This window comes from Miniopterus schreibersii, assembly GCF_964146895.1.
Source record: "Miniopterus schreibersii genome assembly, chromosome: 7".
Lineage (NCBI taxonomy): Eukaryota > Metazoa > Chordata > Mammalia > Chiroptera > Miniopteridae > Miniopterus > Miniopterus schreibersii.
The window spans coordinates 4,134,682-4,160,822 of NC_138108.1; the positions used below are offsets into that span (position 1 = coordinate 4,134,682).

A 26,141-nucleotide genomic window follows, 5' to 3' on the forward strand; every position below is an offset into this window, starting at 1 on the left:
TGGCTGCAGAATGTACTGAGTAAAACATAGAGAACTAGTCCATTCCCACCCCATCTTCAGGAGTGACCCAGGTGACCCCAGACGACCTGTGCACCTCTTCCTGCACTTACAGGGTCAAGACTCCTAGCATACTCCCTCTACGTCAGCCCAACCCCCATCACCAGTCCTTACTTACCAAGCCTTGGACTGATCCTGAACTCATAATCCCACCCTCTTTTCCTACAGAAGCAGCTCTCACCAACTGGACTCCAGTCTCCTCTCCTCGCCTGCCTTTCAGACCCTTTAGCATTTGGCCACCAGGATGAAGTTCCTAAAACACAGCATGAGATTATGCTCCTTTCTCAAAAACGTTCACTAGCTTGCAGCTATCTTGACACAACAGTCCTCAGCTTGGCATTCAGCATCCTCCACGCACTGGCTTCAAATTATTCTGCCACTTACTTAAGATGACGCTTTCATTAACATGGGCCCTTAACAAACCAGTTCTGCTAAACGTCCTGAATTAGTGATTCATGTAGACTCACCATCTCTTCTAGACTATTTTCTTTGAAGGACAAAGTAAGGCTCAGAGGAGTTAAGTAACTTGCCCAAGAATGTATACCTCATAAGTTCCCGAGGGAGTGAGGATTCAAGCCAAATTTGTCTCTAAAACCTACTTCTTATATTTCAGCCATGTGAGTAGAAAAAGAACCAGTGAACGCAGTGTGGTAGACCGTGACCTGTCCTGACGCTCCCTCCCCCAAACCAGCAAGGTACCCAAACCAGGACAAATGAACCCTCAGCCCAGAATCTCAAACTGGGACTGAAAAAGGGAGAGAGATAAGGAGGTGTGTGTGGAGACAAGAGGGAGAGATCAAGCTCCCCAGGGTGGGGGAGAAGAGAGGCTGTGGTGGCTGTTGGGTAGCAGCCACCCCAATGAGAAGCAAAAGAGGCTGGTCTGAGCGATGGGGAGAAGGAACCAGACAGGAGAGAGCAGGAGGGCGGAGATGGAGACAGAAGCCTTCCAGGTTTCCTGCCTCACTTCCCACCCTTGGGTTCTGGGAGTCACCAGAGGATCCTTAAATTCCCCTTTCTGCTTACACGAGCTCCAGTGGTTTCAGTGATTTGGGGCCAAAATAGTCTAAATTCAACAGCTGTGGAAGTTTCCTAGAATGGCTAACTTGCTGTGCTCTCTCCCAATGCTTCCTCATTAACAAGCCAGGACAGGAAGTTAGGTGGATGCGTCCACACCGCACACTCCTGGGGGCAAATGAGTGTCTCAGGTGTGGGGAGGCAGAGGGAGGGCATGGCACAATAGCAGTATTAAGTTTCTATTTAAAAACCAGTTCAACTTTGAAAAAGATTGCTTTTAAAATTCAAATTACGAAAAGTACAGCAATATCCCACTTTCTAGCCAGTAGGGATTGGCTTTCTTTTTCCTTAACATGGGGGAGGGGAAGTGTGCGGTGTTTTGATTGACTTAGTACTCTGGGTTGATTATTTTAAAATGTTTATTAAGGGCATGGGTTTAAGAAGGTCGAGACACTAGAGGATGGCAGATAAGAGCTTCCTGACTGCAGACCTGAGTTCAAGTCCCAGCTCTGTCCCTCTCAGCATGAGACCTGGGGCAAGTGACTACACAGCTTGAGCCAGTTTCCTCATCCGCAGAATAGGAAAAGTTATTTCATGGGATTATTTCAATGATTAAATAAGGTATTACACAAATATAAAATAATTAAATGAGATAATTCATATAAAAAGGTATAGAAGAAGCATTCAATATATGACACACTCTGGTATGTGTCTATTTGTCACATTAACAACAAAGTAAATTTCTTTATCTGGAATATTTGGAGCTGAACATTAATGGAGATGATCTACTACTAGGGAACTGCTCTTTTTCTTGTGTCCTCTGGCGTATGTCAAGCCCCAAGGCAGAGAAGGCAGGAGAGGGACACTCAGTGAGTACCTACTATGTGCCCAGCACTGGGCTCAGGTCTGACAGTCAAGATTATGCTAGTGATTTAATATTTTCAAAGTAACTCTATTTCAAAAAGAAACGATTAAATATGACTATAGAAAAGGATAATTGAACACACATTTAAAGTATTATTATGCTTGTGGGAACACTCCTATCCTAGGAATTCTAATTACATCTGTAAGACCACAGGAGAACTGTTTAAACAATCACAACCTGAAAGTCCTGATTCTTCCATATACAAACTTTGGTGTAATTCCACTAAGTCACCTCTCAGGCAAGAAGATTATAGGGCAACTTTACATTTGCGCACTGAGAGTAAATATAAAGTAATGAGACCAATTTCGTCACATGTAACAGAACTTCTATGCACTTCAGTGTCTTCCTCTGAGTTACAAACTCTGTACACTTACCAAATAATGCCACAGCTGCTCAGAGGCTTCTGGAATTCTTTAAGAACTACTTTCTAAGCCAATTCATAAGCTTCACAAGAAAATCAGTTTTACTACTTTATAATTATACTTTTGTTTTGAAGTTGTATTATCCAGCTTGATCGCCACCTGATTTACCACTCTTGGCTCTAAACTGACTTGGCTGTTTCCAAAAATCAAAGCCACTCTCAAAAGATGAAGATTTGCCATTGTTGAAAATGTGCCTTAGGCTCTGAAGACAATTTCCGAAGAGGAGTCCAAAAAATGTGTATGTCCTTCCCCAGCTCCCTCTCCATGGCCTGCCAGCAAGCTCTCCATTCTCAAATACACCCTCAGGGTCCTGCTCCGATGGTTCCCTCTCATCTCCTCTGCATCGAAAGGCTCCTTAAAGGAGATGTTTGTACTCAGTGCCTCCACTTTTCTACCTCCTTTCCACCCCTCACTGACTCCAATCTGCTTTGGCTCCCATCACTCCACTGAAGCCGCTGGTGAGAATCCAAAGGACAAGGAAAGGACTTGAGGGCTAAATGCAGTGGCCTCTGTCCTCTCTGGCCTCGCCACAGCAGAGCCCGGGGAAGCTCACCCTCTAATACTCTTCTTTCCGTGCCCCCAACCCCACTCTTCCCAAGAAGCTTCCACCCTCTGAACGCCGGAGCTCTTCAGAGTCCCCCGCGGTCCTCCTCTTCAGACCCCGCGCTCACAGTATATTCCTGCACTTTGGCGGCTCTGACTCCTACTTTCACACACCTCAGCAGCTATCTCAGCCCAGGCTTCCCTGAGAGCCAGGCCCATTTTCCTTTCTGCCACTTGGACTTCTCCTTTTGGTATCTAAGCAATTAATAGCCAAATTTTGCTCATGCTTCCCCATCCGAGCGTTTCATTCTTGCCCTCTAATTACAGTCCCAGTCTCCCGAATTTCACCTTGGCCTGAGGTGGCTGACACAGCTCAAGGGCCCTACAGGCACAGCCCCCTACTGCGAGGTCTTTTCAGGGGATGTCAGTAATGGTGTTAGCTGCTTTTTCTTCTTTTTTAATAACAATAATAAGGCAAAAGCCAATGGAAATCCTACTCATCCTTCAAGGCCAAGTTCAAAGATTACCTGGCTTTAAAGCGTCCTCATGCAAAATTAATTACTACTTTCTCATCTGTGTTCACCTGGTTCTTTTTTAAAAATTTGTTAACCTTTTATTTTGAGATAATTGTCAATTAACATGTAGCAGTAAAAAATAACAGACACTATCTACCTTTTACCCAATTTTCAATGGTAAAATCTAACAAAATTATATACAGTACAACAGTAAAACCAGGATATTGCCATCAATACAATGTACTGATCTTAATTTCCCATTCTTGCTTCTATTAAGTTCTATACAATTTTGTCAAGTGTAGGTTCAGTAAGCACTACCTCAATAATTTGAAAACTGCTATCATCTCAAAAATCCCTCTAGTTGTCTTTTAATAATAATCATATCCAACTCCTTCCTGCCTTGCCTCTCTCAATCCCTGGCAACAACAGATCTATTCTCCATTTCCAAAATGTGTCTTTTAAAAATGTTATATAAATAGAATCTTTCCGATTAGCCTTTTATCACTCAGCATAGCATGCTGAAGATTCATGCAAGCTGCTACAGGTATCCACAGTTCATTCCTTTTTGCTGCTGAGTGTCATTCATGATGTGGATGTGCCACAGTTTAACCATTCACCCATGGAAGGACATTTGGGTTGTTTCCAGTTTGGGGCTGTTATAAATAAACCTGCTATGAAAATTTGTGTAGTTTTTGTATGAACCATAAGTATTCATTTCTGTGAGATAAATGCCCAGGAATGCAATTACCAGGATGAATGGTGGCTGTGTGTAGTGTTTTGGGAAACTGCCAAAGTGCTTCCAGCATGGCGGTGCCAACTTACATCTCCATCAGCAGTGTGTGAGTGACCCGCTTCCTCTGCATCCGCACCAGCATTTGGTACTGCTTGGAACTTCTCACCAACTCTGCCTTTTCCTTTTAGTTTTAGTCATTCCGATAGGTGTGTACTGATACTCCATTGTGGACTTAATTTGCTTCTGCTGTGCAGGGATGGAAGATTAGCTCCTTGCTCAGACCTGCTGACACCTCCCAAAGGGGGAACTGGAGTGTGACAGACAGGACAGAAGATTAAGTCACCGCATGGCTCCACGGACACCACCAGGTAGGGGGAACTGGAGCACTGCTGCCTGATTTCATGGGACAGGGTTGGGGGTGGAATATTAACATCTTGCTTGGCCCCAATGAACCACGGGGAGTGAATGTATGTGTGTGTGTATCTTTTCCATTGTTATTTGGCTGGAGTATGGCGGATACTGCCAAAAAGGATTCCTGTTGTTAGACCACCTTTCCCCTGGTCTTTTGGATAGAGGACAAAGGTGTCTCTTGGAGATTGTTTTTCCTATTCTTTTGGCCATTCCATGTTGGCAACTCCTACAGCACTCTGCCTGGGATAATAAGGCAACTCGGGGGAACCACTGGCGTGCTGTTCCTCAAGTCCTGAGACCCCTGGGCAGCTTGTCTTCTTCTGGGGAGGGGGATCTTACCATGTGTGTTTGTTGTGCTATGTCCATGTTTTCAGCTGTAAGAAGGCAGGCCTAGGAGGAATGGGTATACTCTAGCTTTGTCAGAAACAGAAGTTGTACCTCATTTTATTAGAGTAATTTTAATATTTCATTCTTTAAGATGTTTTCCTATGTAATTTTCACACTACATAGAAAACCCTTTAAAGGCACTGGACTGCATTTTATCAATATTCATTTTCCTAGGAAGATCACAAAGAAACAAGAAGGAATCCCAGCCCTTGCTAAACATAACCTTCTTCGTCTTTTTCCTTTTTCTCCCTTCTTTTATCCTAGACACATTTATTCACATATGGCAGTCCTCTCTTATCCACAGTTTCACTTTCCATGGTTCCAGTCAGCTGTGGTCCAGTCACCTGTGGCCCAAAAAGATTAAATGAAAAATTCCAGAAATAAGCAATTCATAAGTTTTAAATTGCCCACTGTACTGAGTAACACGAAGAACTCTCGAGCCATCCTGCTCTGTCCCACCTGGACAACAATCATCCCTGCGTCCGATCCAGTCACACACACTGTATACGCTACCCGCTAGTCACTTAGTAGCCGCCTTGGTTATCAGAGAAAAACCACATCCATATACCTTTTATTACAGAATATTGCTGTAATAGTTCTATTATTAGTTATTACTGTTACTCTCTTACCATTCCTAATTTATAAATTAAAGCTTATCACAGGTATGTATATATGTATGAATAGAAAAATACAGTATAAATAGGGTTTGGTACTATCCATAGTTTCAGGCATCCACTGAGGGTCTTATGACAATAATAAAAAAATACAACAATATACTATAATAAAAGTTACATAAATATGGGTCTCTCTGCAAACTAGCATAAATTTCCTTTTCTTTCTTTACAGTTTTTCAAATAGAATAACCTCTCTTACTGTAGGTCTCAGCAACCTCAGCATACATTTTTTCTTTCCTTATTAAGTTGAGAATTTTCATTTTCACTGAAAGGAAGCACTTTATGGCTTCTCTTTGGCATGTCTGAATTGCGTATTTGGCATGTCCGCATTGTGTATTTGGCACATCCAAATCACTACTCCTGCAATTTAGGGCCAGTAAGTAAAACAAGGGTTACTTGAACACAAGCACTGTGATACCACAGCAGCTGATGTAGCTGAAATGGCTTCCTAAGGGACTGACAGGCAGGGAGCATACATACAACATGGAGATGCTGGATGAAGGGATGATTCACATCCCAGGTGGGATGGCGTGAGAGTTCATCACACTACTCAGAATGGTGTGCAATTTAGAATTTTTGGATTATTTATTTCTGGAATTTTCCACTTAATATTTTCAGACCACAGTTGATCACGGGTCACTGAAATCACAGAAAGAAAGACATGAATTAGAAAACCAAGAAAAAGGGTAAGTTAATAGAAAGATACAAACTACTGAAGCTGATTTAAGAAACAGAAAAGTTCAATAGACCTATAACATGTAAAGAAATTGAATTAATAATAAAAAATTTCCCATAGAGAAAAGCATAGAGCCAGACGACTACATTAGTAAATTCCATCCAACATTAAAGAATTTACACCAATTCTTCACAAACTCTTCTAAAACTCACTCTATGGGACCAGCATTATTCTCAAACAAAAACCAAACAAAGATATCAAAAGGAAATTCCAGACCATGATTCCTTAGAAATATAGACGCAAAAATCCTCAACAGAACACTAGCAAGCCAAATCTAGCAACATAAAAAGGATTATATATCATGATCAAGTAGGATTTAACCCAGGAATATAAGGTTGACTCAACATATAAAAGTCAATCAATGAAATATATTAGTAAAGAACAAAAATCACATCAACACAGATAAACCACTTCACAAAATCCAGCAATATTCATAAGAAAAATGCTCAAAAAAACTAGAAATAGAAGGAATTTCCTTCACCTTGATAGAAGACATCTACAAAAACCCCACAGCTCACATTATAATTAATGTTGTAAGACTGAATGGTTTCCCCCTTAAGATCAAGAACAAGACAAGGGTGTCCACTGTTGCTACTCCTATTCAACACTGCACTGGAGGTTCTAGCCAGAGCAATTGGGTAAGAGGAAACCAATAGGCATCCAGACTGGAAAGAAGGAGAAACACTATCTCTATTTGCAGATGACAATCTTCTAAATATAAAAAACCTTAAGGCATCCACAAAAAAACTATTAGAGCTAGTACATTTTGAAATATTTAGTTTAGTGATTTCAAAGTGTAATCTAAGGAACACTACACTTGCATGAGATGGCCCATGAGAAAATGTTCTAAGAACTCTGTTAACTCACTGTTTACTAAAAATACTTGGCTACAGACCCCTTTTGCTCCATAATACCTATTAAAATCCAAAAGAACCTGTGACCTACCAACACCTTAAGGGAAATCCTAACCTGGTCAACTAGTTCATTTTACAAAAGATGGAACTGCTCTCTCTGTCTTCCTAAGTTTAACTGATTTGCCAGGATCACCCAGCTAGTCCCTGGGAAAGCGCGGACTAACTTCTAGTGCCCCTTCCATGCTGCCACACTCCCTTACCAGGGGAACCTTTTCTAATGTCACTTAAATTACACTGGACTTCCTGATAAACAACAAGATTATTAGTCACTTAATGTTAGTTATGTTTGAAAGCTTTCCCACAAAAGGGCTGACCTGAAAGAGGTTAGTATTGTATGTCTCTGCTTTCAAGTTGCTATTTCAAGGTTGGTTTTACCTGGAGTGAGAGGAAATTTCTGTCTATTTGGAACAGTTCCATCTTGAAGATATTTCAATATTTCTTACCACAACACCCTTTCTGTGCTCAGTATTTTTAGCTCATTGTTTTCTATTTTGGCAGCCGAGTAGCTACAGTTTGTAATTTTACCTCCAGCTTCATATTTCTTCTTAAAAGTGAATACAATGTCCTGTTTATAATAATAAAATCACTAGTTGGCAGAACGACATTAAATGGAAAAAAAAAGAAAGCAATTGGAAAATTTAGAGCAAGCAATTTTAAGTGCCAAGTTTCACATTTGTAATGGTCCGGTGGAGGTCACTGGGCTTCCTTTTTATTGAGGAAATAGTAAAGAAACAGATATCCACAAGTTCTCCTGTGAAAAACTATAGAGACCACCTCTGCTTCAATGAAACTCATAGTTTTACTAAAAAGTGACGTGACCCAAACTTCTGCAATATTACTGACTATAGGAAAAATATAAAAATCACTGTAGCGTGGTGTTTCCCCCTAATACTTAGGTTTTCATTTCCCACTTCAGTCGAGCTTTTAAGCTTTGGTTCCTATTCCAGTTTAGCAACAAAGGAAACAAAACAGTATCAATGAAACTGCAAAGAACTGGAGCCAGTCTCAGAAGTCACCTTGGGGTTTCTTGTCTACCCCCTGTAGCAGTTCCTTTGGATACATTCTCCTCCTGATCCCCAAAGGCTTGCAGTACTGGTGTTGCTTTTTTTTTTTTTTTTTTTTAACCTCAGATGCCCTGCTAAAGAGAGCTGCAGGTCTAGGCCATGCAAGCAGGGATTCTCCAGACATGGAGCCTAAGGTCCGGAAAATGGTGCTCCCAATCAGAAGGGCCAGATCGCCCCTAGGAGTTCACACCAGCCTTACTTCTTGAAAATTGCTAACCAACCATTTTTCTTTTCAAAATAAACATTATTTCTCTCAACTTCAGTTTGCAAAATATTACCCCAATTCCACTGGACTACAAAACTGGAATTTTACTGACATAATTGGATTATGAGGTTTAAAGATTGATGGAACTTTTCTGTTCCAAATATAATTGTTCAAATACCAAACCTAAACCGGTATGTTGAAGTCCTTACATAGTTAGAGCCAGAGCAACACTGCCAGCTCCATGGCAGGGTGGCCCAGCAGAGGGGGTCAAGAAGGTATCAAAACCATAAGAGATGTGAGCCCTGTCACAGAAGGACCTGGGAGTCCTGGGGACCATGTCAGCTTTTCTGCAGCCACAGCTCATCATGGAAATGAAGCCTACCGTAGTCACTCTAGTTCCCTCTCATTTCTCAGGTCTCAGCTCAAGCACCAGCAAACGACCTTGGCAGTCTGTTTATGCAGATACTACAGCACTTGACAGACTCTGCTGTAACTTACCTGCGTATAAATCTGCTGCCCTGAGAAACAGCACACTCCTGAAGAATAAAGGCTGGCCTTCCTTGTCCTTGTATCTCTAGTGACTAACTTATTACTTGGCATATATGATATATACATACATAATAATACATAGAAATAAATGTATATGGGACAGAAGAAAAGGGAAAAGACATAGAAGGTTTTATTTAGGAATTTACACACTCTATTAATTTATTCATAGCACATGTTTTTTACTGAGCACTGGGACTCATTCCTAGTTCTTTTGACATTCCTGGGAAAATTAAAAACTCTGTGAAGGTATGAAGCTCCGAGCAGAAGAAGTCAGTGTTATAAACCCTGTACCAAGGACCTCTCTCCTCCATTACCAGTCCACATTTGACTGCTGCTGGACACGTCTGACCCATGCTCTTCTGCTCTGACTGAGAGCTCCATGAGAACAGAGACCAGATCGATACTTGTTCATTGCTCATTCCCCACTGCCCATGGATGGTGTTCAGGAAATATGTGGTAGTTTAAAAACTGAACAAATCTATCACAAGACCAGCCAATGAAAAGGGAAAGGTAATCAGATCCAAGTACTTCAGCATACTATGGACTTCTCTTTATGTTTTTTACAGTAAAAAATAAAAACTTAACCATGATGACATAACCACATGAATTAACAGTGCACCCTCACCAGGTGTGTGGGTCAGGTGGAAAGTGGGGTGTACAGATGAAAGTTGGCATTCCAGAACAACAAGGCAATGACACTGGCACTCCCATTAGCTCCCATGCTTTCAGCTTTCAGTGGGGATTTACAGAAATTATCCAGTTTTAGCTAAACTAATCCTTACAAAATAGGCGAGTGGCTAAAAAAGATTATTGCAAAGATCCACAGACTAAAGATAACACTAAACTAATAATAATACTAATACTGCCAACACCAGGAAAATAGCAGAGTTGATATCCCCTCCTAATAGGAATTCATAATCAGCCACATTATGATTTCAAAACAATGAATGTCAATCATATGCTACTGAGCAGATACTTAGACAAAATTAAACACACTTAATCTATCCCTTCAAGGTAAAGGTGACTTTTTAACAAAGAGAAAAAAAGTTGTTGTTTTTTACACAAAATAAAACAAGAAACTCAAGTGTTGAAGATAAAATTTTTAAAATGGATGTTTTGAAATGTTTCTATTGTTATACAATTTAGGAGCCTAAAATGATCTAAGTGTACAAACTACAAAACTACTCTTACCTATACACTTAAAACATCCTGACAGAATTTTCTAACTAGTTTTTAAAGATGCCAACTGAAGAATAACCAAGGATTATGAACCATAAAAATCTGAAAATGTAGCACCTTTCAATTAGTCAACAAGAACTGACATGAAAGATGGAAATTCATTAGCTGGATTGCAAAATGATCTGAATATAATCAGCGAGTAGGATGAAAAATGAGTACTATGATTTAGTAAGTTCAGGTATCTTTTTCAGTTAAAATAAAAATTAAGTACTAAATTTACAGAACTTATAATCAGACCTTTGCATTTCCACATCATAAATTGTTAAAACAAAACTTTAAAAATAAAGAATATTCAACCACATTACTTTCATCAAAAGTAAAATTATTAATATGACGTTTTCTATACCTTTTCTAAGTAAAATGAAAATATTTAAAAATGTATTTCATTCTAATTTTTCTTTTATGTAAATTTATAATACACAAAATAAATTAGTAAAGTAGTAAGTACACTTGTAATGTTAAAATAAGAGATTACTACTTTAATGCACCAGGAAGCAATTGAAAGATTTTTGGCCAAAGCAGTAAAAAAATAAAATAAAATCAGATTTGAATTTTAGAAACATAATCCTCGAGATAATAGGCAGAGAGAAAGTGTTTGGAGGTTAAAGTGATTTTTTTAAAAAAATCCCTGTTACTATATTAACAGCAGAGAGCATCCCATAAGCCCCCGGTATCTCTGGAGCCATTTGCAGGACACATTGGTATGTTTTAACAGAGGCTTTCTGCAGAGCAAGGCCTCCTATTCTGTGGTCTACCCAAAAGCTAATGGGGACCAAAGAAAAAGACAAGGTGGAGCCATGAGAGGGGACTGAGCAACACTGGGCTCTGTGTTTGTTGAAGTGACATTATTTACCTGTAGGCTACAAGTAAGACTGTAAATGGTTGAGCACCTCTCTTTTCTGATAGTCCCACTTAAAATTTTTAAAAGTTATAAAGTTGTTTTAAAATAATTTGAATATTAGAATAAGTTATAAAATGAAAAGTAAAATATTGCCTCCCTACCTCCTACTACTCCCCTAAGTCTGCACATGCACATGCACATAAGTCTGACCATACACATTTGTTGGCTTCTCTCATAACATTCCTTTGGCATCTCATCTCTCTGAGCTTCCTCCTATCATCACATCTCCCACTGTCCATAGCTAGGAAAGTGAAACTTGCTTCTTTCTACAACAGCCTCGCTTCAGGACAGTGCACACGGACCTAGCTCCTTTCGTGCGGCTGCAGGGGATGCTGTCTCATTGATATGACACAGGTTCTTGAACCATCCTTTATCGATAGTCATTAGCAGCGGTGCCTTTCCAATAATGAGTATACATCCTTGTATACTACTTTGAGTAGGATGGATTCCTGGGAGCGGAGTTTTGGGGTGAAAGGGTAGGTACATTTAAAATGTTGATAGCGACTGCAGAATGGCTATAGTAACCTATATTTCAAACAAAAAAGTTCAGCTGTTCATTCTGACCTTTTCTCATTATATTTTTTTTAAAGATTCCTAGATTTAGGAAAAGCTCTCAGAAAATAATCCCCTTGATTTGTATTTGAGGAAACAAAGGTTCAGAAAGAATAAGGTTTTGAGCTCAAGATCTCAAAGGCCCTGAGACAAGATAAGGGGCCAGCAGAGTTCCAAGAACAGTGGTTACTGCTGAAGGCCAGGACAGCGACTTCAGTTAACAGACTCCAGTGTGTTCCACCAAAGCTACTAACAAGTAGGAAAAGGGACTAACTGTCATCTCCTCCTTGCCTACCTTCAGCAAGAAAAGAAAAAAAGGCAGTAAATTCCTAAAAGATACAATAGCAAGAGGGAACACAGAAGGAGGGTTCCCAAATGGGGTGGAGGAACGGGCACCAGGAGCTGAAGGGACCGTAAGTTCAGCTGCACAAAGTGAGCAAGTGTGGTGGAAAAGACTCTGACACGGGATGACCTTAGCAAAAAACCTTCCACAGCCTCAGTGGGTTGTATGAAAAGTTTCTTGGTTCTAACTATCTCCATGTGGCATCCAAAATGAATGCCAGTTCTGAAACCAAATTCTAAAGAGAAATATCAGAAAAGAACTAACATCCCACAATGAAGAAACATCTTCAAAGAAGATGTTGTTATAAAAATACCACAAAAGTACTTTCCAACAAATTCCAGACCTAAAAGTAAAGCTTTAAAATGAAGCTCCAAGCAGAGTCTTGAATCCCTTGCTCTGTGCCTGAAGAGGCCCATTTAAAGGAAGGCACTTCTAACCAGATAACATGTCTTTATTTGACCAGATCTGTGGGGTAGAGCAATGAGAAAGGAAGGTGGCAACTGTGCCTTTTGAAATCAGGATGGTCTAGAGCAGAGGTCAGCACACTTTTTCTAGAAAGGGCCAGAGAGAAAATCTCTTAGGCTTCGCAGGCCATAGGTCTCTCCTACAGCTACTCAACTCTCTTGTTGTGTAAAAATACACCCAGAAACAATGCACAACTGAACAAGCATGGCTGTGTCCAATGCAACATTACAGATGCTGAAATTTCAATTTCATATAATTTTCAAAGATTACTCTTGTTTTGATTTTCCCCCAAAGATTTATAAATATAAAATCATTCTTAGCTCATGGGCTGTACATAAACAAGCAGTGGGCTGGATTTAGCTGGCGGGCCATAATTTGATAACCTCTGGTAACAGAGCACTTAATTCTCAACTGAACTGAACTTGAATATTGATGGAAAGATGGAAACATCTGAGCCCAGCTCCTGGGAAAATTAAGTTAGAAGGCAGAAAGGTAGAAACAGGTTTTTCTTAAAGAGTTTCAGATATTTACCTTAGATCTCTTCTCTTGCTGAATTCCTCTGGTGGTATTGTCCAGGGTGAGCCCTGAGGGAGACATTCTAGAACTTCTGAAGAGAAATCCGAGAAATCCACACCATGCTCTGTTAGTATTCCTTCTGTTTCAGGCTCAATGTCACCAGCCTGCCCAAGACTCTTAGCCAGCTGCCTGCGGACAGGGGACAGAGAGAAGCAAGTGTGTTAGTGAGTAAATGAAAGATAGGTATCCATTTCCTCTCTAAAACTGAGGTTAGTAGGAAAGCCTTCAAAGCCTCCTGCCCTTCCCCAGCAGGAACACCATCACAAGTGAATGGGGGACCAAGCAGAAGAGACAATGATACTCTTGTTCTGTTAAGTCCATGGCTATGGTGTAATTTTACCTTCCTTTAGGAATTATGACCTGGGGAATGGGGCCAGACAGCTTTTTCTTTTTTCTTTTCCTTTTTTATATCTTTATTGATTTCAAAGAGGAAGGGAGAGATAGAAACATCAATGATAACAGAGTCATTGATTGGCTGCCTCCTGCACGCCCCCCACCAGGGATTGAGCCCGGAACCCAAGCATGTGCTCTGACCAGGAATCAAACCACGATCTCCTGGATCATAGGTCAATGCTGAGCCACGCTGGCCAGGTGGGGCCAGGCAGCTTTCCTTAGGACTCCTGCAATTGTTTTTCATGGAGAAGTCAAACTGATCTTGTTAAAAGCTTTTGTCAATTTTTCCTCTTGCAAACACCTTTAGAGACAATTCTGGTCAACCCAGTTTCCTATTAAATCATTAGTTTCACAGTACCTACACCTAAGTTATGCTCACTAGATTAGATTCAATGTTTATATTTCATAATTCTACAAATTTTTACCTTAATATTTTAAAATATTTTATCTGAACACAAAAGTAATATATGTTCACTGTAGAGAAGTTAGAAAATACAGAAATGCACTGAGATGAAAATTATCTGTAATCCAGTCACCGGGCAAAATACTATTCACATTTTAGGGTACTGGTCCATTAAAAGTAAGATTGACTTGAATGGGATAGTTCTGACATTATGAGTAGGGCTCCATCTCGTAGGCGGCAGACCTCATTCTTTATCTGTGGTTCATCTGTACATATGTCCAAACTGATAGCTCCCACTCTCATAAATATTGGCATACCACATACAGACCACAAGTCTAAAGTCATATGTTTAGTACAGACAGCCCATGGGAAATGTGATATATGAAGCAGCTGCCTTTGTAGAAGAGTTTGAGAGACCAAAGATGGCCACCTCCTCTGTTTTGCAGGTCTACCAGAATGATCCAGGAATCCGCCCTCAGCTCTTCCTGCAAGGAGTTTAGATCTGCCATTGGGGCCTTCTCTGGGATCATTCAGTTTCTTGGAAGAAGATCACATTTCCCATGTAAGGGTAGATGCCTGGCCGCCAGAGTTCTCATGCGCACAGTGGGGGTGGGGGATGGTTGCCTCATATGCAGACTGCTAACAAATTCCCATTTTCAGCCTTGCTACTAGAACACTGCAGTGGTAATAGCAGGACTGGCCCCATTTCTCCCACGGCAGCCAAGAGAGACGAGCCCACAGTCGACACATACACCTGCCCACCAGCATAGGCTCCAGGTGCCTATGGGCTCCTCACATATAATGTGGGCTCAGACCAGTATCTTCTCTTCAACCCTAGATGGTCATTTCCAGAAAGCACATCCATAACCCAAAGATAGCAAAAATACAAGGTAAAAAGTAACAGAAAGCTATCTGGAGGATCCACAAATATTTAAAAATTAAATAACCATGGGATAAAGAAATAAAAAGAGAATTTGAACTGAATAAAACACACCACCAATATTTACGAAAAACAGCTAAAGCAGTACTTTCAGGAAAATTCACAGCATTGAATGCAAGAACTCAGGGAATATAGTTCCCACAAATCTCTTCTGAAAAACTCCTAGATGAAGAACTATGGTCTACCAAGACATGGAGAAGTCACTCCAAGAAGACGACTGGTACTGGGAATGGGACCACTTTTGTGGGGTGGGCAGGTAAAAAGGAAGGACAAAAGGAAGCAGGTGAAGAGAGATCTAACATTAATTGTAAGGACAAGTCATACCAGTCATGGACCTTTACTGAAATTTAAAGAAAAAGAATTGGTCTTTTGTTTAATTTTGTTGGCGCTTTGTATTCTGGCAAAACTTTTCACCAGGTTATATTCTGAGTCCAAAGAAGCTTGATTTGTTTACTGAAAGTACAACATGGCTCATAAAGACAAAATTATATTTCAGTTATGGCTTCCAAGTGTGATCAATGACTCCAAGTTTCTATTAGTAGTAATTAGCATTTATTTTACTAAGCTCCAGAGAACATTTCTCAAGTACCTTATTTAAATAAATTTATTATAGATTTCCATTGGAGATCTATTTGATAGCAGCATAGACTGGGCAGCTTGCAGGAGATAAAATCCAACAAGTCAGCATGCTGAAAAAGCTCATGCACCTGGGCCTTAGATGCCCCAGAAAGAATTTTATGCTGTCTACTTACTCATAAATTCTGCGGTCACCCTAAAAATCAGACTATATTGAGGTCTAAACAAAATCAGAATCTACTAGGGCATGACTCCCTGGGGGACTGTCATCATTATCATGATTGGCAGATAGGACTTCCCCCTTCCTTGTCGGATGTGGTCAAAAAAGCATGGATAGCAGCTACCAACATGGCCTCAGAGAATCTACTACTAGATCACTGAAGAGCACAAGGCAACCTGATAACACCATGAAGTCACTGGCTACTGGGCCTGGAGTCTGCACAACCTCTGGCTTCCCACATACGTGCAATAATAAATTCCTTTATTATTACAGTCTATTTGTGCCAGGGTTGTCTATCACTTGGTGCTACAAGCATGCTAACAAATATAAAATATTTAAAATGTCTTCCATGAGAAGCAAACTTCCCTTTCCCTCCCTTCACTCTACAACAGAAAATGTAAAGCTCTTCCTACCAAAAACAGAATCTCAGGACTGTTTACATCACATATCTTGAAAGTCTTCACTACACATTGACACAGTACTGCTGGTTCTAGAGCACAGAAATACTATGAAGGCTCCTTCCTTAAGCAATATGTTCCTATCTTAAAGATCCTCCCTTTAAGACTTCATGTTGAACTCACCCACAAAACATAAATCAAGTTCATTTCATCTCAGAGGATAGAGGAGGAAGGCCAAGAAGTCATGTCCCCAGCACAGATCTCTCTCCTCAGTACTCTCTCCCCTGGTTATGTCTCCTTTCGGGCACTGCCACTTTCTAGCTGTGTCTTAGTGCTTTTACCAATAGATAAGGAGGATCATCTTAAAGAGAGTAAACATTTATTTCTGTGTCCTACAATGAGACTTGCTCATCACATGATGGGTGAGTAAATAAATGAATAAATTAATGCTTTTGAGCCTGAAAAAAAGACATACTAGTCCTCCTTGAAACTCCAGAGGAAAACGACAAAAACTGAAGGTAATAAAACAAATAAAACCCAAAGACATGTATTTAGGTAAACTTTTTTGTCCTTTAATAACCAGCTGCCACATTATCAAAATTATTACTATTAACATACAAAAAAATCAGGAATAAGGAAAAAAATGCTTGCTACTATTGCTTTCATTCAAAATGGAACTTTTATCATTTATTGGTGTGTAAAATTGTGAGCTGCCAGTTCAGTAAGATAAGAAAAAAGTTATAAAGATTAGAATGGAAGAAGCGAATGTTATTACTGCTGATGATATGATTATCTACACAGAATATCCAAAGCAAACTACAGTATATCCAAAGTACTGAAATTAATAAGGGGATATACTAAGATGGCTGGATATAGGATTAATGTACAAAAATTAACTGTAATTCTGTATACCAGCACTAAAAGTTAGAAAATGCAACTTAAAATCCTGTTCTTCTAGAAGTTAACATTAATAACTCATAAACTGGGGAAAGATATTTTCCATATAGTAACTGCTAAAAGGATTACTTTCTAGAATATTTTTTAACTCCAAAAAAATCAAATGACAAACAGTCCAATTAAAAATGAATGCTAAAATGAGCTAGTGAAAGTTTAACCAGAAACATAATAATTGCACAGTTTCAAAAAAATCTTCCCAAAAATATAGTATAGTAATTTCAAGGAAAAAATAACAAGTTAGAAATCCTGACAGATACCAGCTTAGCCAAGTGATCGTCATATACCCCGATACGATGCACATCACTTCCGTGGCATCCTTCCCAGTAATGCATAATCTCAATCTAATCATGAGAAATCATTAGACAAACCCAAACTGAGAAACATTCCACAAAATCACTGACCAGCACTCTTCAAAAGTACCAAGGTCATGAAAGACAAGGCTGAGGAATCATCACAACTGAAGCAACTACAGCAACACAACAAGTAACTGCAGCGTAGGATCCAGGCCAGATTCCCAAGCAGAAAAAGGATAGTAGTGAAAAAGCTGGTAAGAGTTGAGTAAATTTTATACTTGATTTAACAGCATTGTACCAAAGTTAATTTCTTAGTTTTGATAAGTGATAGTAATGTAAGACAGTAACGTAAGAAGCAGCTCGGTAAAGGGTATATGGGAACTCTGTACCATTTTTGTAACTTCTGTAAATCTAAAGTATCTAAACAAAAAAATTAACTGTGAAAAAAAAAATAAAGACACAAAGAGAAACATAATGACCATAAGTATAGAAGATGCTCAATCTCATTATTAATTAGGAAAATATAAATTTAAATCACAATGAGATAATTTATATCCACTTGATTGGCAAAAATTGAAGAGTCTAACAATATCAAGTGCTGATACCAACGTGAAGCAACGGAAACTCTTGTTTTTGTTTTTTTGTTTTAATCCTCACCCAAGGATATTTTTTCCATTGTATTTTAGAGAGAGTGGGGGAGAGAGGGAGAGAGAAACGAGACACATCGATTGGTTGCCTCCTGCACACACCCCAACTGGGGCTGAGCCTGAAACCAAGGTACATGCCCTGGGCTGGAATCAAACCTGGGACCCTTCAGTCCTTGGGCCGAAGCTCTAACCACGGAGCAAACCCAGCTCGGGTGCAGTGGAAACTCTGATACACTGCCACTAGGACTAAAAATGGGTAGAGCTACTTGGGAAAATGGACTGGCCAGAAATCTGTAAAGTTAAAGATACACGTATGTGTGATACAGTAATTCTGCTCTTAGTGTCTAGAGAAACTTGAGTTCATAAGCACTTGGAATGGTTGTAAAAGCATTGTTTATAATAGCAAAATCTCGGTTAACCCCAAATATCCATTGAGAGATAAAGAAATTATAGTATATGTCAGAAAATGGGAATATTATGAATTAAAATGAATTAAATATATAAATATATCTTAAAAACATAATGTTAAATAAAAAAGCAAGTCATGGAATACATGTAGCATGGTAGTTTCGAAAATTTTTTTTATTGATTTCTTTTTAGAGAGAGAGAAGGGGGGAAGAGAGAGAGAAATATCGATTTGTTGTCCCATTTGTTCATGCATTCATTGGCTGCTTCCTGTATGTGCCCTGACTGGCATCGAACCCTAACCTTGGCATATCGGGACAATGCACTAACCAACTGAGCTATCAGATCAGGGCTAACATGGCATTTTTTATAAGGTTCAAAAACAAGCAAAACTAACACTTTTAGGAATATTAAATATGGGTAAATTAAAAAGAAAAGCACATTTCAATTACCATGTTTGAGCTAGTGGTTACTGCTCAGAAAAAAATTAGGGATTACGATAGAAAGGAACACACAGAGATCTTCAACAGTATTGAGATATATTTCTTAATCTGGGTGATGAGTTCATGGGTTGGTTTTAATATCAGAATTCAAAAATGACATAAATATTATATATGTTCTTTTATCTGTGAAACATATTTTGCAATTAATGTTAGTAAATATTTTTAAAACATTTTTGATAAATATATATCAAACTTTTAATAGCGATTATTTCAGAGGTGAAATTATGGAATTTTTCACTTTCTATAGCATATGTCTTAAATAATTATAATAAAGATATAATATTTTCTTATTAAATTTTTTTCCTAATTTTGATATTGTAATAGTTATGAGATAGAAAATTTTCCTCATTAATTTATAATGATCACCACTTCAAACTTTCTCACTCACCAGAACTCCTTCACAAATACTGTCCCCTTCACACTCAATGACATTGCAATTGGGTCCTAGTATCAAGTGAACTGGGATGGTGCTGAAACAATATTCCCAACTTCCTACAGTTAGGCGGGGGGGGGGGGGGGGGGTGTAAAAATTCTATATAAATAAGCATTGGGAACATTGTTCTGGGTGAGGCGCAAGGAAAAAACTTCTTGAGGTAAGGGACCAGCTATGGATGTAAAAAATTAAGACAAGAAATCCTTCAAATGGGCCTCTTTGCCTTAAAGGAAAAAGGAGCACTGAAAAGTCAATGTTAGTGTTCTGAGTCATTCACCCTCCTCTCTCTACTACGTATTCCTAGAAAGGTGCAGCCTTACAACTAAGCTATACCCAGGAAGACAGTCATGCATCTTTGTGGTTATTACCACTATCACTAACGCTCTTAAATGAATGCTGTCCTGCATATTAATCCATGTTCAAAACTCCACACAAACAGATACAATGAGAACTTGCAAGTAGAGAGCAATCGAACATCAGCACATGGAGGGCCCAGAACATCGGTAACAACACACAGTGAAAAAGTGTGGCAAATACACAGTGTCTTTGGCTGCACATATTTACCTACTATTTTCTATAATCAGGAGGAGGGAACATGCTGTTTTCCCTTTCTCTGGCTCAGTATTATGACAGAGCAGAAGGCAGCAAGTTAGGAAGGGAGACTGTAGGAAAAGCATGGGCAGACTGGTGAAAGCAGACTGCAGAATGTGGAAAGGAAGCAAGGCCCAACAGGTCTGAGAGAGTTTAGCGAAGGCTCCAAAGCTGGAGAGCGAAGAGCTTAAGGTCGACGTGAAGGGAACAAAGAGGAGGCTGAAGGCATCTGAGGATATAAGATGAGCTAATGGTAGTGAAGTTCTCTTATACTTTACACTAATATTTTCAAGAAGATGCACTAGAAATTGTGGGTGATGCCAACAACCACGAAAGACGTGTTAATGACTGCACACTGTGCGAGGAAAGGAACGATTTGGTAACCAAACCCTGGATTGGGCCCATTCTCCTTGTTTCCTTTTACATTTGCTCTCAGTGTTGAAGGAGCTTTCTCCAAGGCTGATCCTTCTAGGCCACCAGGTGGAGCCCAACCGTCACAAAAGAGAGCCCCCTCCTCAGCCTGATTTGCTTTCTGTCTATGAGCCAGCTAGAGCTCTACGCCCTGGAAAGAACTTACGAAGCCTAAGTTTGGTAATGCAAGTTCAAAGGATTACATAACTCTGCCTCTTCCTCAAAAAAGTCTTCAGATAGGAAAACATACTCTTAAAATGGTGAAACAGTCCTTTCGCACCAGAAGAAAGACTGGGTAGAGCTGTTTTTCAGTTTGCTAATCGTGTAGGCTGTGCCGCAATGAAACAAGCTGCCCTCTCCTATTGTTTTCTCTACCAACCTAGTTTCTCTTTAATTTTCCTACTCAATGCAATTTAATGTAATTTAATGGCCACCTTCCCAACCCACACCTACTTTGTAAGAAATTCAGTGTCTATCAAAACTGGATGGAATAGTAAAAGTATTTTATTCCATCAGTCAGATATTTCTGATTGTCTAATAACTGACACCTTATGGGTACAGAACTAGGAGATGAAGAAAATTCCAGAACAGACCCCCCACACACGTCTTCTTCCACCACACGTGTCGTCAATCAGAACTTCCCTTCTCTTCTCTCACTTTGCCTGGTCACTCTCCACAATGGAACCTGCTGCTTCCACTCTCATTAAAATGAGCAGTACTGTGACCCATTCTCTATTTCCCATTTCAACAGCCTCCCAGTAAGCCTAGACAACCCCATGTTCAACCAAAAATTTCTCGACCCTACTACACACCTACACTGACCCATTCATTTTCCCTCCTCCCCATCCCTTAAAGCTACCAAAGTTTGCTACAGAAAATAACATTAATATGTCAATTTGCTCTAGGTCAATCTTCAGTTAGTCTTTAGTGTTGCCAAGAAACACTATTATGTTCCCCACAGTAGCTGCTGTAAAACTTCTCAATTTTCTTCAAGATTTATCCTTAAAAATTCAAGAAAAAGAAACCATGACAAATCTAGGAGAGACCATAATGATATCTCTATGTCTATGACATCTTGGAAGGGAAGACTGTAAACTCTAGACTTTAGGAGAGTGGACTTCACAAAGGTCTGAGAAAATACAGGCATGAATTCTACTGCAAGAGTTTCTAAAGGAAAGGATGATTTAAGAGGGTTGGGAAGCTCTTAGAACTGTAAATTTGATTATATAATCACAAATCATCTCAGAGAGGAAGTCAACATGGCTTTTTAAATATCCTGGACTATCCAGTGCTAGATATGAAAAGTACTAATTATGTTGTGATCTCTAAAAGCCAGCAAGCATTCACTAAGAATGGCTACCTTTAGGCTTGTGATAACAGTACAGGGCTAAGCATGAGGATGTGGTAGATTCACTGTATAGAGGGAATAAGGCCCAACTGTGATCTCTCATGGCAATTCTAAGAAGATGAAAAGTAACTTTCCTAACAACTAGAGTTTCCAGTGCTGTAATAATAATTGTGGGGCTTCCCTTAACTAGAGAACCAAAAAGTGCCACTGGGGGTGCCAAAGAAGCAATGCTTACCCCAAAGGGGGCACCAAGATGGATGGTCTCCTTAAGGCTCCTTCCAAAGCTACTGAAATTATATATTCTATTAATGTGCATGTTCTATTTAAACTTCTTGTTAAAGATTCTAAATTAGAGGTTCTCCACATGAGTTTATATACTGGCTGTATGTTGTTAATAAGTGTTGATTTTGAAATCATAGAACCTTGGTTCTCATCATTTTCTGTCCCAAACACCTCCTCCCATGTTTTCTAGATTGATTTATGATAGAAATCTTCCTAGTCAATGTCAGGAGTCATCAAATAATTTTCACCTACCCATCTGACAGCCAGCAAACGTTCACTGAGTATCCTGTCCTGAAGGAGCTCATGGCTAAGGGAATAACTTACATGAGCAGTTACAATACAAACAGATGAGAGATACAACGATGTTATTAGAAACTACAGGGGCACATAAGAGGGAGGACTTACAGACAGGAAACATTTTTCAGCTGGACAACTGACAAAAGTCGAAAAGTTGAGTATTTCACTAAACAAACTCTGGGGAGAAGAAGAAGCCACTGTTGGGAAAAGGAGTGTGGAGTGCAGAAGTCCAGAGCTATGAATCCACAGTCAGCTTGGAAGACAGAAGAGCAAGCAAGGAGGCACAGTGGAGGGGACGGCGGGAGCTGAGGCTGCTCTCAGAGAACCGGCGTTAAGTGCCCTCCTCTCCTACCCAGTCACCCAAGCTGGAAGCCTGAAAGTGCCCAGGCCTGTAATTCTCCTTCAGGCCCCATCTGCAATCAGTCATCTTGCCTGGGAGAACTGACATTCTTCCTCTCCCCTGAGACTCTTCCTTTCTCGTTTCCCTCACTGCAACTCCTTTCCTGCTTGTGTCTAGTCAGGTCCCTTCCCATCCACTCTGGACTCTCAGTGACCAATCTTTTAGCAAAGAGGCTTCCATTCTCCAAGAAACAACCCTGGATTTCCCCCTTTACTCACTTCATCTAAACCTCCAGAAAATTATTTTGTTCCTAGGGAGAACTTAGAGCATTCTCTTTCATACTATGATCAGTCTGCTTCATTCACACTCCTTCACAGAGAGCCGAGTCCCATAGGCCCTGCTAACTGGGCAGTGGGTCATGGGACCTTGCACCCCTACCTCTAGTTAAAACTACTGAGCAGGGCAAATAACTGTCTCAAGATAGATCAATAAGATTTTCTACCCCAGAAATTCTGTATTGTTATCTAGACTTCGGTATGTGACCTGCAAAGGCCCAGCAGTGCCATGTGGGGCCACATATGTTATTGAGCAGGTAGGTGGCCACTGTGAAGAAAGCAGCAGAATACCACAGCTTGTGTGTAGAAAGGGGTAGAGAAGCGGTACCATGTGGTGGGTGGGCTGGTCGGGGCGGCTGAGAGAGAAGCTGTGATTCTTTGCTGTCTTGTTAGTTCTGAGCTCCTCAACACCTACCTATACTTCTGGCCCTGGGTTTTAGGAGAATCGCTAGTTTCTTATATTAATCACCACTTTTATTTAAACCAATTCAAGTAGGATACCATTTCTGAGACTCAAATTAATCCTGTGACATTTATGTGTAAGTCCTTCCACATTAGGCCATAATTTCTTTGGATAAAGAAACCATAGCTTTCCACATCCCTATTTCTCACGTAATATAGCACAGTGACTTACATACAGTTGATCAACACTTGTCTCGTGAACTGAATTTAACTACAGAAGTAAATGACTTTGGACTTGAATAATGAGTAGCAATTAGACAGGCAAAAGACGCTTGATACTTCTAAGGATAGAGTGTAGGGGCAGGAAAAAATTTCAAAAGAAAGCCTCTTTGCTAAATTCGGTTTATAGGCATAGTTTCTGCGAAGCTAACCACACACATTCACACCCATAGCAAGTACTACCTTCACGCTCCTAGTCAAAATCTGGCCAGGATGAGAGAGGAAACCCAGGCAGTCCCAGCACAGCATGTTCTGATTGGGAAACAGTGACCTCAGCCCCTAAAGATCAGTAACTGATAGCCAGAACCAATGGCAAGGCGACCACCAACATGCTCAGCAGCTGCAGCCCGCACCCTCAGGAGACGATGTCATCTGAGAACTGCATCATGAAAACCTGCCACATTCTATTTAAGATACATTTTCTTTTTCACAAAGATTTTAGAAGGCATATTTCCATAACAGATCACTTTAATGTCTTTATAGGAAGAAGGCAGAGGAAAAGTTAGCAGTTTTCCATCTAAGTATGAGAATCTTCAATTTTTTTATTTTGAAAAGTACATAATTAACATATGGTTATTATTTTAAAATATTCTTTCTTTAGATTCAGCAAATGTCCTCATTGCTTCAAAGGTCTAACTCCTTTTTCAATTATTATCGTACTTTACCCACAAGAAAAAGAGATCTTGATGAAGTAATGGCTCAGCTGTACAAAAAAAGGGGGGGGGCCTGCAAGGCCATTCGAGCACTAAGAGAAACTCACACCCTGAAGATTTCCTGACTACACCCTTACAATTTGAAAACTAAGGAAGAAGCCCAATCAAGTACACACAATGGGACGTGACAGAAAGGCAGATAAAAGTCAAGGCTGGATTTCCTGCTGTGATGGAAAGTCTTCCCTTTTCACTGCCAAGCAGAGTGTGGCGGCACAATCAACAGAGGCCAGGTGGCACAGCTACTATCCGGCCTTCTGAGTTAATGGTGAGAAACTGGCAGGCCTCTGAGAAGGACTATTTAGGGCTCAAGGGGTTGACGTCACTTTTGGATAATGGATTAGGCTTAAAAATGATGACACTGCAGTCACACCACTTGAGAGCAAAAAAGAAAGTACAAGTGCTCCTGAGGGGCTCTGAGATCACGCAAATCACACTGATCTTCACATCTCTGGAAGAGTGGCATAGGATAGTGCTTCCTAAGTTGCATCGGGATGACACACAGGCTTGATCTGCCTTACTTCACTAGGCCTAAGAGGCTAAGTACAGAACAAGCCTGATCAAAGCAGCACACGGGGCCATCTACTCAGTGTCGGGACTCGTGACCACAAAACATTCCCCAGGGGGCTCCATCCTGCACACTTTAGATGACCAAACAGCAAGTCACCAAAACGGACAAAAAGTGTCAGAGCAAACTCTTTTCTAGCTTGTATGCTTTTATTTCATTTCCTGTGAAGCATACACCAAACACTACCAATAATAAAGAGCTAAAGGTTTAGCTACAATTTAAGATTGCTTTTCTTTCAAAATGAATAACAATTTTAAGAAGAAGACAGGCACAACATTTGATCAAACAGCTGGGTCCAGCAGTTTCTTCAGATCAAAAGAAAGTGACCACCCATGATGCTCTGTGACTACATAATCTGTATTTAAGTTAGATGGTTTCTGACAGTTTCCATTAAAAAATGGTACCATCATCCTGATTAGAGAAGGGTAATACAGTTTTTAACGCCACACGTGAAACCTTTGAAGATGAGTAGCAAAAAAGCACATCATTCAAACATCCCTTCATATTCCTATTTAAAGCATGGGAGACCAGGGTCCCCTGAATATGCCTGGAATTTGCATATCTCAGCACTAGTGACTGAAAGGTGGGGTCTGATTGATTGATATGATGAATTCTTTGCAGTGCACAAGTACAAACAGAATTCATAACATAATAGGAAATATATAGAGGCTCAGAATGTGCTTATATTTTATGTCAAAAAACAAAGCAAACCAAAAAGGTGATTGCCTGGCAATTCGAGGAACCTATAGGTGACCACTTGAGGTGGTAGCTAACATCGATTTCTTAAGAACCAGGGCAAAAATATGTCAAAGACCCATGCTTTAATAAATAAATAATAATTAATTAAAACATACCCAAAAAGTATACCTAAAGGGCCCCCAAACCAAGTTCTGTGTGGGATCTGTGGTTTTCCTGCCAGAGCTCACCTACCCCAGGGCAAAATTGCTGTCCTCCTTCCAGTCTACGATGCGGCAGATGAACAGTGTGTTAGCATAATCTTTAGGTCGGCTTGAAAAGTCTTGGGGACAGTCCTTGAGAGGCACGTATATTCTAGGCACTCGGTGGTCGGAGGGAGAAAACAGAGCATATTTCCGGAACAGTTCGCTGTTCTTATCGGCCAGTAGCTTGAGGAAGCCTGCTGCTGCTCGGGAATGCTTTTTCTCCACGATGTAAACCACCTGCAAA

General features: G+C 40.1%; 1 protein-coding gene across 2 annotated transcripts in view; it reads right to left on the reverse strand.

Annotated features, from left to right (window-relative positions):
* DIS3L2 (DIS3 like 3'-5' exoribonuclease 2) overlaps positions 1–26,141 on the reverse strand; it is a 215,250-nt gene that overhangs the window by 106,670 nt on the left and 82,439 nt on the right. For both annotated transcript variants that reach the window (XM_081142279.1, XM_081142280.1), the window contains exons 8-9: positions 25,887–26,134; positions 13,181–13,354 (exon numbers count right to left, since the gene is read on the reverse strand). In XM_081142279.1, the coding sequence (XP_080998405.1) occupies positions 13,181–13,354; positions 25,887–26,134 (422 nt within the window). The remainder of the gene's footprint in view (positions 1–13,180; positions 13,355–25,886; positions 26,135–26,141) is intronic.